Below are 12470 nucleotides of genomic sequence, written 5' to 3'. Positions count from 1 at the left end.
ATTATTTCGGCTGGAGCCACAGGCTTGCAAAGGTCTTTGTAGTCAGGAATAGGATTTTTGGCCCATAAAACACCCAAACACCCAGAGGTGTTGTTTTTTTTTGGTTTGTTTTATTTATTTATTTATTTTAATTTTTTTTAATCAGTGAAAAGCTAACTCCTACATTTTACAGTTTTAAACTGTGATCCCATCTGCTTTAACGTTGAGTGCTGAGCTGGGAAAACTCCAGGAGACCTCAGCGAGATGCTGAAGATGACATTGCTTGTTGAGTTGTGGTCTCCTCTCTGCCACGGGAGCCTTCAGTGATGACTCCAGGAGGACGCTGGTGGATGAATATTTGGTAAGCCTTACCAAGAGGTGCACGACTGCATCTCCATCCCATTTGGTAATGTATTAAATGTTAAACCAAAAATTTAAATTCTCAGAGTTAACAGCAGTACAAGCATTCCTACCTTTAGGCTGATGCCATTACACTGGCAGGCTAGAGGACTGTTTGGAACAACATTCATGTGGAAAATGACAGTGTTTTCATACTATTTTCATACATAAACCTATATTAACTAAAAACTGTGGCTCTGAACTTAGCAGGGGCTTAACTCAGGGCGTATGAACAGTTGTATACAGTCAGTCTGCAGGAATGGGGCCCACATGCTGTGGAGTTATTTTCCTATTCAAATACACAGAACACATGCTTCTTGTTCCTGAATAGCTTTACATACAATTTTCACAACCTATTTTTACTTCGCAAAATGTTGTTGTCCTTCTGTGTAAAACAATTTAAATGTCTCAGAGACGGCTGAAGCTGAGACAGCGTAAACACAGTTTGAGGAATGGAAAATAACACCAGTAAGGCTGCGCCCGTCCGAAGAATTCGGATCATCCTGAGGCAGTGCCATGACGTACCTTGACTTCCTTCTTCCCTTTTGCACAGGAAATGTGTTCTTGTATTTGACTCTTTTTCTATAAATAAATGGAACATAATCAGGAAAACACTCACTAGCTTTGGATTCCACTTTGTGACCCATGTGGAGAAATATCAAAATATTTTGATGCATATTTTGGCTAGGCTGCTGCAAGATACTGTGAAGGCCTGACAGAATCAACTGCATGCCAGACCTGACCTGGATAAACCGTTTCTTGCTCTCTTCCAAATAACGCAGCTGGAAATACCACCATGGAGCGGGATGTTGGTTGTGCAGATCCACGTGGCCATGGGCAGATCCCTCCCCAGCTACAGGCCACTGGTAGCCAGGACGCTGCTGCAGCCCTGGAAACATGCGAAATGTGGCTTGGCGATGCCAGTGGCGATGCCACGCTATTTCCAAAATGCCTTTTGGAGGAAGATAAACAATTTCAGTTTATTACAGTTTTCTTTCCCATATGGAACAAGTGGGCCCAGGACCAAACAGTCTCTCAGCAGAAACCTTCCATCTCCATACTCACTCAGCAGGTCATATTTAACCGATTTCAGTATCCTTCCTGTACGCTCACTAGTGGACTCCTTCCAATCAATGTTCTACAGTTAGAGCTTGTAATGACACTTCATTTTTTACCCTCTCTGACTCTGCTCCTCGTGCTACTGTTGAATATTTCTGTCTCTGGTCTGCCTTTGGTGTCATGAAAGCTGTCTGCTTTTTGTCTCTCCGTGCAACTGTTTAGGCTGAGCTATGATTTCCACAATTTAAATTTTGAGCACTCTCACCTCATTCCAAATTTCCTAAGAAAACACAGAAACATTGCTCCAGTAACTCTCATGAAAAAGCAAACAAATCAATCAATTAAGCAACACTCGTATAATTCAGAAAGACAAAGAGATATTCACTCCTGAATCAAAGAATGACACAATTGTACTTGCCACTCCTTTTTATTCTCGTAGCTCCTATTTTCATCTACGGTTTTCTTATTGCATTTCCCAGTCTATCCAGATTAGGCTACAAACACATTTTCAAGGGTACATAACCACTGAAGGATGCAGCTAGGCACCTACCCACACAGGTGAAAGTACTTTAAGTTCTCTTGGCTGTAAGAGCTTTCAAAACTCTGGCCCTAAGCATCTCAGAACAAGGGCTTATCTTTTTCTGAAAAACAAAAAAAGTCTGTGAGTGTCATTAAAAACTGAGTCTGGCAAGAGTTTGGTTAAAAGACAAGGCAAAGGAGAGAATACCACATAAAAACAGGGCATACTCGATCAAACTGCAGAAAAACAATCCACGGAAAAAAGATCAATACTTCTAATAATTTAGGAAAATAAAATAACTGCGAAAAGACACTTGAGGATAACTGTTTTCTGGCATGGCTTCCAAAATATTTGCTAAATTCCATTATTTTTCTGTGCAATTTCAATAGCTGTAAAAGCATAGCACTGATCTTCCAGCAATAGACTTGTCCCTTGTCAAGCCTTATGACTTAACAACACTGACAAATGCAGAAAGTTTTACTAATAGTAGGACCAATGGATTTTGAAACATATAGAGCAATGATTTACTTTAATGAAATTTTGTATCCTGAAATGAGATTTTCTTACCATTATCAGAGGTTCAATCATGCAGGTCTAAAAGAAACTACAGGGTCACAATAATACAAGTCATTTTTGTCTCTTTCTGCTATGGAAAAAAGGGGAAATCTTTCAGCCACTCCCGAAACCAAACTAAAGGTCAAGCTTTGAATGGTATCCAAACCTTTTTCTCTCTCAGTATTACAAATAAATTGCTGCACTGCAAACTCTGGTAGTTTGTCAGTACTTCTCTGCTCTGTGCAACAGCAGAAGGAACAAGGCATGGCAGCAAAGTACTTAACCGGGTCTAAGTTTTTGCAGATTTGGAACCCGTGATCCAAAATAACCAGTGGTAACAGTGAAAGGTGTGAATACAGAAAGGACAGAAAGGAAGGCATGGACGGAAAGGAAGGCAGTGCCAGCCCAGGCTTCCTGGCGGAGCACAGACAAGGAGCCAAACTGCAGCCAACAACCCTCAAGGGGCTTGCAGAGCCTCACCCGGAACCAGTCTCTCTGCTTCCCTTTTTAAAGCATAATGACTCTTCTCGCTGGAGCAACCATCTTTTCAGCAACATAAATGAGAACCTCTCTAATTTGTTAGCGCTCTCTTCTATTTTGGTTATCTATTAAATGATGAGAGGGGAAAAAAAGTGCAGAATATTGCTCTTCTTAACAAAAAAATATTTTAACGCTTCACAGTAATCCCTCATTCAAATTTGTGTCTCTCAATCAGGCTTTTCTAGCTTCAGGAACATGTTGCAATGTTCCACACTTCTCTGATGGCAAACACACCAGCCCTTCCCTAGTGGTACAAACACTCCTGGTTTGGGCACTGACATAGCTGTATGTAGCTGACTTCCTGGAGTAAGGTATAAAGCATCAGTGAGTAATTGTGAAAGGTGTATGAAATGAGGGAGCAAGCTTTTATTTTTCCTCCACTTCTCTCTCTCTCCCAGATGGGTACAGTGCCTGACACAGTGCTTCTCTCACCTACGAGGTTTCAAACGGGACCACTGCAATAAGCAATTACCTCAGCAGAGGCTGGCTCCTCCTCAGTTATCTTCTGCTCTCTCTGGTGAGTACAGACAGGGCCAACTTTTGGAAGAATTATCTGAGGTGATACATTCCTACATGAACTTTTATGTGTAAATTTCTCCCTCCAATCTAAGAAGGAAAATAAATTAAGATACCTTTCAGAATATGCCTAGATATTGCATTCATTTCAGCTCTTACATGTAGACAATCAGAGTTTCTGGAAAACATTTAATAAGGGAAGGGAGGGGAAAGGAAGGCAAAGATGTTCCTAAATTGATGGTTTTACAAAAGGGAAAGAGAACCTCTATCTCTTGCTATGCTACCCTGTATTTCTTCTTCTGAGATTGTCATCTTATTTTTAACTGAAACTGAAAATTAAAGTATTCTGAGTAGCTAGAGTCAATTACAGTCTTCATGTGTACCAAGTTTGATTACGATAGAGGATTTCAGTGCTATTTTATCCGAAGAAAATACAAATGCAAACATATACAGAGAAGTTGATTAGGCCTTTATCTTCTTTAGTCTAAAGAAATATTAAAATTGATAATTCCAATACTTTCACTGAAATACATGTTATTCTCACCACAGAGCAATAAGGATGGCTCATGTCAGAAATACATCTCCAAGTTAAGCATTTGACCGTGTATGAACAGTGATGATCTGACACTTTCCCAGATCTGAAACTGTTTTGCAGCTGATACCACATACAGGTCTTTGGTTGGTTTGTTTGTTTGTTTAAGCAAATGTTGGAATTTCACATGGAAATTTAATTACAGAACACATTAGGACTAACATAGGATGTTCAGGAAATATAACATTAACAGTAAGCAAACAAAAAGCAGATGCTATTTTCTACTTTGTTCAACTATGAATACAAGTATGCAGCAGCAAACTGAATTGAAAATTTAAATTACAGACCTTTCGAACTATTTAAATTCCCTTCTTTTAAGCACAAACTGCTAGATAGTCAGACCATATCTACACTAAGTAGCATGAAATCCTAAATGGTTTGTAGTTAACCAAGACTCTGCCTACTTCGGCTTTCTGTCCAGAAAATCACTTTCAGATATTTTGGAATTGGACCAGATGTAACCATGAATGAATTGAACGAAATCTAAAACCTGATGCCTGCTAAACATTTATGTAACCTGAAACCACATTACTGCCCATATTAATTTGTATTCAATGGGTAGGGAAAGGATGCTGACTTTAGAGTGCATGCAAAGAAAAACTGAGACAAAAATGGATGGCCGCCAAATACATAAACATGATGTCCAGAAAATGACAGATTGCATAGAACATCCTCTCTCTTCTTCAGTAACAAATGTTGCTGAACTGATTAAAAACAAAAAAACAAAACCATCGCTTTGTGGGTCATAGGGTACAACTGCGACTGAAAAAAATGCTTAGTGGTCTTTTAGTTCAAGAACTTTGCGACACACGGAATCAACACTGCTACTAAACAACCACAGGAAAGAAGTATGTTTTTTTTAAACTAGCTGAGAAGAATGAAGAAAATAGACCCAACATTAATCAGACATGTATAATTAACCTGTTCCCTCATTAACACTAATGATGTTTTGGAATCAGATTATTAAAGTAAATGAAAATTAATTTTTTAGATGGATGTGCTTCAAGCAGAGAATAATGTGGAATGGCAACTGAGACATCAGGACATGCTTGGATATATAAAGGTACAAGATTCAAATATGACATTAGAAGAGAAAAACACTTCTTGTTCACAGTGCAATTGCACATATAAATTCGCTAATGAAATCCATAGAGTGATTTATCATAATGTTAAAAATGTGACGTCAGGAGGAAATAAAATTAACTTCAATTTTTTTCCTTACCTTTTGTATAATTATGTTATTTTCTATTAGGTATGTGGATTTTAACAATCTGAATCTTCCAATGAAACAACTTTGACACAGTCTGAATTACGAGTATCTGTAGCACTTCAAATTTTCCCACTACTTTCACAATAATTCACCTGTTAGATTCCTTTGTGGGTGCTGCTGAAGGCTGATCATAGTACAAGGCAAATTGGATTGTGCCTTTTTAAGAGAGGAAAAATTGAAATAACCTCATGGACCTCCTGGCTTAAGCCTAAGCATGTCTGCCTACCCAAAGTGACAATAATAGTAAATCCAGGGAAAACAGACACATTATGAAAAACTTTAACACTCTCATAAAGGAAACTTTTTCCAGAGGCTGTGTGGGTGTGCTTTCTTCTCTAAGACAGAAGAAAAGTTATTCTGTGAAGAAAAGCTCTTCAACAGAAATCTTTAAAAATATAGGTTAAAAGAGTAAAGAAGAAAGGGTTAAAACATTAGCAACCACAATAAATCTGTGATCTTACTTCGTGTCATTAACGTCATGGATTTTATCCAAATAAAAATAGTTTGTGAGTCACACATACGTAAGGTATGTTTAAATTACCAGTTAAATGCATACTTTTGAAGCGCTTTTAAGGGACGTGCAAAATATGCTAAAGCGGGAAAATAAACAACTGTGCACAGTAACAAGTGTTCTTATTTTTTTTTTATTAGTTTAAAGGAAACTGAAGCTAATAACAATATGCCTCTTACAGTTCAGAGCAAAGCTATTGGTATACAGCTACTTTGCATTTGCTTCTCTCAGGAAGTCATTGAGGACAGTTGCATACGGTACAGAACTAAACTCTTCAAACTCAATACAGCGTGAAAGAAGGGATCTCTAGTCTACAGCATCCACAGGTTAACTTGTTTTCTGGATTTTCCTATACTTTTTTTTTTTCCCCTTTGTTTCATACTAGTCTTCAGTGTTGTCAGTTCTATATTCCTAAAGAAGACAAATGGCTACAGAAAGTTTCAACTCAGGCTATGAAAATCAAACAATAACTGAGTAATTGTTTAACATGAAGCTTTTGTGCTTAATGAGGTTTAATTAAAATAATATACTCAGAACACTATGTTAGTCTGTGGACCTGCTCGTGTCCTGCAGAAGTCAAAGGGCACTGCTCAGAAATTGAAGCCTTCCTAGCATTGTTTCCTCTTGATTAAAATTCAACACGTTAAACACAGCCGATTAGATCCATGCCCACATCACATACCAGAAGCAAGATATCTTCCAAGTTCAGATCAACTGTGTCTTGCAAAGGCCCATTGTGCACCAATACTCCAGTTCAGTGCATTCTGAGAGTTGAAACTTCTGTTTGGAAGGGGCAATAATGGACTGCCAGAAGTCATACAGCATGCAGCCAGCTTCAGCTGAAACTTCTGAATTGTGCAATTAAATAAAAATCATGTTTTCAGTTTGGCAGCAGAGTATGTGACCAAGACTAAAGGGATGCTGAAGTTCCTAAAATTCTGCCTAACACATAAACCTAACACAAAATGGCACTTCTGAAAAATCTTACGTGACGCATAAGAACACATAATGTGAAGTACCTTAACTGCAACGGGTAGCATGATGGGCTGAATGAAGAAAACGCATTCACAATGAGAGTTGAGGCAGACAAATTATTAGTCAAAAGGCATCTTATACTGCAATTTCAGTACTTAAAAAGTGTAATAACTTTAAAAGCCCTCTACTTCACATTGTAGAAGCTCCCATTTCTGTCTATGTTAATCGGTATCTCTAGAGTAAACCCCTTATTACACTGAGTTGACAGAAACACAAGTCGGTTGAACTGCTCTTCTGGGAGATGCTTGAAAGAGCGCAGTCAAATTTCGGCTTCACTGAGCTTACAGATCTTCAGGTGAGGATGTTACTGCTTCAGACTCTGTATTTTGCTTTGCCGTGATCGTTGATTACACATATGTGCTGAAAAAAATACCACACTGATTGCAACAGCATAGTTGATTACACCATTAGTTATTAATGAATTGCTCAGAAATAATTTTGCTTGTCCAATCCGGTAACCTTGCCATTACTCCTCCCTCTCCAGAGACCTGAAATTGAATTCTGATTTCACTTTCTAGCTGCAGTGAGTTCTTCCACTTGCAATTCCCTGCTTTCAGCTCCACCCCTGGGAAGATCACAGGAAGCAATGGCAAGGCTGGGAATGCTTGCACCTTTTTTCCGTCATCATCTCACTGAGAAAAGGGGCAGGCAACATAGCAGTAAAATGCCCCAGTTGTCTGAACCGTAGCTGTATTTCACTTTTTCTGCTGTCACTGCATTTACTGGGAGTTGTGGAACCGTGAAGTCCCAGGCTCACAGAAGATGGAAGCATGACAGAAGTGACAACTTCTGCTCTTAGTGGGTGAGAGATGGGAATGAACCACCCACAGTGCTAAGCAGTGACTCCTCTGGATTATCTAAGGTTTTACAAGGAGTTCTACACTCACTAGAAGGATCCCAACCATGGCATAAGACCCAAGGATAAGGCAAATAACAAGGCCTTTAAGACGCCCCAAAAAAGTAAAATAGAGATTTCTGTTTTTTCTTAAATAAACTTACGTTCAGATCTCTGAAGTGCTCGTTGTAGTCTAAGGCATAACCAACCACAAATAAATCTGGAATTTCAAATCCATAATCTGTATTGGGACAAATAACAAATACCATAAATACAAGACAGGTGGTTACTGCATAGCCCTTAAATTAACCTGTTGGTCCTCTGACCAGAAAACGGCATATATGTGTAGCTAGTTCAGGTTATGTTACTTCTGGCTTAGAAACCAGAGTCAGCAAGTAGCAGAATCCACAGTTCCAGCTCACAGACTATTTGTGACAGGCATGTGAACAGTCAGGGGAGAGTAGGAGACTTGTTTACAATTATCAGTGGCACAACAGACACGTTATGGAAGGAAGCCAAAATCAGAGCAGAAAAGTTCTGCCTAGGTTGGGCAGCTCCATTCGTGTATGCATGTGATGACAACTGTCCACTGAGGATGAAAAAAGGTATAATCTTAATTCAGAAGTTACTTACAAAGTTATGAAGAGGTTTATCTATTTTCTTCTGAGAGTAGGCAAAGCTATTATGCGTATTATCCTACTAAAACGTGTCAAATGCTTCTTAAATTAAAGCCCCGATCTCATGAAGACTCATGCACACGCTTAACAAAGTAAATGCATGCAGCGTAGCTGAATCATACAACTCACACACTTCAAGCTAATCATAGCCATGTATCTTTATGAGTGTGAAGTTTTGTGCAGTATCAGCACTATATAAAATGAGTTAGACTCTTTCCAAGTTGTTCATTATGTAACTAGAGAAAAACACAACCAAAACCAAAATTTTTGCATAAGGTTTTTTACAGCATTAAAAATTTACAACTACTCAAGAGAGGATTTTTATTTGCTTGTTAAAAATTATGGGTAACAGACGCTTTGAATCACAGATTTGGGCAGGTGAGGAAATGACATAGCTCTGTTAGAGATTTAAAGGGTAACCTCTGCTATTTTATAAAATGCATCACAAATAAACAAGCAAGTGGTTAAAATCTGTTTCATTTTACAAAATATTACATAAAAATATTAAGCTGTCCTTCATGGAGTCATTTTATTGTATTTTTTTTATATGTTTAATGAATCCAGTAAAATGGATACTTTAATTTACTGGATTAAATTCTAAATGTAAAAAAAAATGCTGTATAAAAATTGCACAACCAAATGTTTGTGTCACAATTCAGATTATTGGGCTTAAACTGCAGGGCCATGCCCAACCTTGATTAACTTCTGCTTCATGAAGTTTCCCCTCTCTCCCACATCCCAGATCTAGACCCTTGATGCTACCTCCTGGTACCCACCTGCCTACTCTCCTTCTACCCTCCTCCCCAGCTCAGCTGTGACCAGAGCCTTCTTCGGCAGCAAATACTGCTCGATCTCTTCTAGGTGAATCTATTTTTCCAGTATTTAGTCACATGCCTGTTATTACATCATTTATTCTGATGAATCTAAAATGACAATAGCTTGGTATAGCCCCATTTATGGCTTCATCTAAGCCCAGTACAAGTACCAGTATTTCAGAGAGAAGTGGTGTTGGTATGATACAAATAGAGCAGCAGGAGAAAGCTTGAAAAGCCCATTTTATCTTTTGGTTTTGGCGGGGAGGGATTTGATTATATTATTGTTTACCCTTTAAATGATAATGCTTCTTAAAAATAATTTTTAAAATTACATTATTCTATTATAAAAATATAAGTGAATAATTAGTTCACCATGAAAAAGCATTTGTGTTCAGATGGAGTCCTGCAGCTCCTCTAAAGAGATGTAGTGAGGAAGGAAAAGGAAGAAAGGGACTTTCTCTTTCATGTATTTTGGCAGAGACAGAAGATAGAGCACCCACCTTTCATAGGCAACATTTAACCCTTCCGTAACTTCCTGATAGTTACTGCTCTTCAGAAAACATCAGACTATTAAGGAGGCTAGGCTTAAATCACAATCATAGGAATCCTTCCATTGCATCCCATCTCCCCCTGACAACTGCTATTTTACAACGCTTCTAGGAGGCTGCAGAATGATATGAAGGGCAAGTGACAGAATAATGGTAACTTCTTGTACAGTGATGTAAAGATTTTCACAACAACACTTACAGTCTGGTCTGTACCCATCAGGCCGAGATGTTCTTTTCACCAACAAACTGCAATTAAGAACAAAATAAAAAAAATCCAGATATTCATCTGAATAACATGTGTAAAAACCTAGCCCCTTTGTCAAAAAGCTTCTGAGCCATATGAATCACTGTTCTTTTTCTGCTTCTCCTTCGACAGTATCCTAATGGCAGGGAAGAAACTGGGTGTGTTTCCCTTCAAAATCTATCAGTGCCAGTCTTGAAATGGCTGAAGGGGTCATTGCCACTGCAGAACAATACAAAAGCATTTCCTCTCCTTTCCTCCACCCTCTTCTTAGTGACTCAGGCAGCTTCTCTGCGGAGCTCCCCATGCGATGCTGCAGCACAGAATTAAAACAGGATCTTGGAATGGGAATCTCCGCTGGGAAATACGTTGGGCCAGACCAATTAATTACTAAGTTTTGTGATCGTTTTACTCACCTCGCAACTTTAATCATTTTTGGTTTGTATTTTTCTATATTATTAAGCAGAACCTTCATAGTCCTTCCAGTTCCAACAATATCCTTACAAAACATTAAAAACACAACAAGTTAAAAACAAAGGAAAGCTGAAACAAGGAAATTTGAACAATGACTGGGAAATTCCATATTCTTATTTTGTGGAAATTATGTATTTCTCCTAGTACATTGTGAGCCACATCCAAAAAGGGGTGTAATTGAGCTCACACTCTTTGAAGCAAGCACCTTGTACTCATAAAATAAAGACATAAAGGACTGTCCACTTCCTCTTGAAAAGAGCTGTTTCTAGTACTTGGGATACTGCAAGGGATTGTAGAAAAATTTATTGGGAAGTGCAAGTATGCAGGGATCAGACTTTTCATATTTTATCCTCAAGCCTACGGTATGTGAACACCTCTCCATCTCAGGGCTAAATCTGCCCTATTTATTGTTTCTTAGACCAGCACAAGTGAGTATTCTCCAGATCTCATTTGGAGATCTCTTGTACATACCTGGCTACACAACTGAACACCACTGGAGAGCAGCTGTTGATCCTGAACTCTATGGCTGTGTATATTTCATTAGCAAAACCTTGCCTCTGCTCCTCAGCTACCTACGAGCTTTAACAGAATTTGCTGCAGACATTTTTCATTTCTGTTACAGCAGTTATCATTAATGAATATGGAGCTCCCACCAGTTATTCAGGTCACAGTCATTTCTATGCCTGATGACTTTTTTTCCCCTCCTTTGCTATGAAAAGACATTCCAGCAGCTGTGCATTTCCTTCATCATGCCACCCAGCCTACTTCTCACACAAGCAGACTGGGCCTGAAATGCCAGCCAGGTCCTGACACGCTCTCTAAACATCCCGGTTGCTTTCCTGACATTTTAAAACAGAATCACCTACATTATTTATTAAGAAAGATTTTGCAGCACCAGTGAGGTGACACACATTCTTTTTCTCTACAACTGAACATCGTTGATTTACATCAGCAACATCTCTGTGATGGACCTCCCCAGGGGACGCTCCAGGGTGCAGTGCTAATGAGCAGGAGTCATGGGGACTTGAGAGAATGACTGACGTTCTCATCCAGCATGTGAACAACCCTGAAGTTGTAAAGCATGTGTAGGGCTACGCTACCATTTCACAGTCACGCTATGGGGAAGTTTATGGCATCATTGCTGTTGATTCACTGTCCTCCAAGGAACAGAACGACTTGCAGAACAGGAGCTCACGAAGCCATAAAAATACCACACCAAGTGACGCAGAAAGTGACTGCTGGGTATCACAAGGAGAGTACAAATTAGAGTGCCTGCAGTGTAGTTTGATCCCTCGTGCAATTGCAAAAAGACTGAGATGTTATTAAGCAAATCAACTCTTCTTCCTCTTCACCACCTCCCAGCCAAAGAAGTCTAAACACAGTTGTGTTTTAGACATCGAGTACACAACCCAGACTTTACTATGTGACTTTCTCCGAGTACAATATGATAGAAACACCCAACTTACCTCTACAATTAAAACATTCTGCAAGAAAAAAGAAGAAGAAAGAAAAAGCTGTTACACAATATTCACAAACTAAAAGAAACAAATGTTTGAAAAAGTGAAATGAAGATAGGTCCGTGTGCATATGTACAACAGGGCACAACACAAAGAGCCTTCCTGTTTCACTTCTGTGCCCTGGATAAGAGCCAGCCACAAAGAGCTGGCAGTCAGGGCCTATGACTTTATTCATCTCTGTCTAGATTATCTGCCTTGTGCAAGAATGGATGTAGCTTGGGAAAATACAGCTAGATGTAGGAAATCCAAACGGGATGAACTGCACTTCACGCTGGTGTGTCCAGCAGTGTACTACAGTGTACCCAATAGTTTACTAAAATACTATTTCCCAACATTAATATGAAGATACAGCAATAATATTTTCACCCTGAAATAAATGTTCTTCCT

At 39.0% G+C, this 12470-nt stretch overlaps 1 protein-coding gene and 1 long non-coding RNA gene across 2 annotated transcripts in view; one reads left to right on the top strand and one right to left on the bottom strand.

The window, feature by feature from the left end:
• Positions 1-243: 243 nt before the first annotated feature.
• On the top strand, positions 244-6399 carry LOC308191184. The gene is made up of 2 exons (XR_013947777.1): positions 244-340; positions 3451-6399. It is a non-coding gene; the product is annotated as an uncharacterized lncRNA (long non-coding RNA).
• The window catches only part of PRTFDC1 (phosphoribosyl transferase domain containing 1), a 45420-nt gene continuing 39184 nt past the window's right edge, over positions 6235-12470 (bottom strand). Inside the window, exons 5-9 of the mRNA XM_080583368.1 lie at positions 12033-12050; positions 10509-10591; positions 10051-10097; positions 7976-8052; positions 6235-7336 (exon numbers count right to left, since the gene is read on the bottom strand). Coding sequence (XP_080439494.1) covers positions 7289-7336; positions 7976-8052; positions 10051-10097; positions 10509-10591; positions 12033-12050 — 273 coding nt within the window. The 3' untranslated portion in view covers positions 6235-7288. The remainder of the gene's footprint in view (positions 7337-7975; positions 8053-10050; positions 10098-10508; positions 10592-12032; positions 12051-12470) is intronic.

Source organism: Anser brachyrhynchus (assembly GCF_964034855.1).
Source record: "Anser brachyrhynchus genome assembly, chromosome: 2".
Taxonomy (NCBI): Eukaryota; Metazoa; Chordata; class Aves; order Anseriformes; family Anatidae; genus Anser; species Anser brachyrhynchus.
The sequence above is the reverse complement of the archived record's forward strand: the minus strand, read 5'-3'. Positions and strand labels throughout refer to the sequence as shown.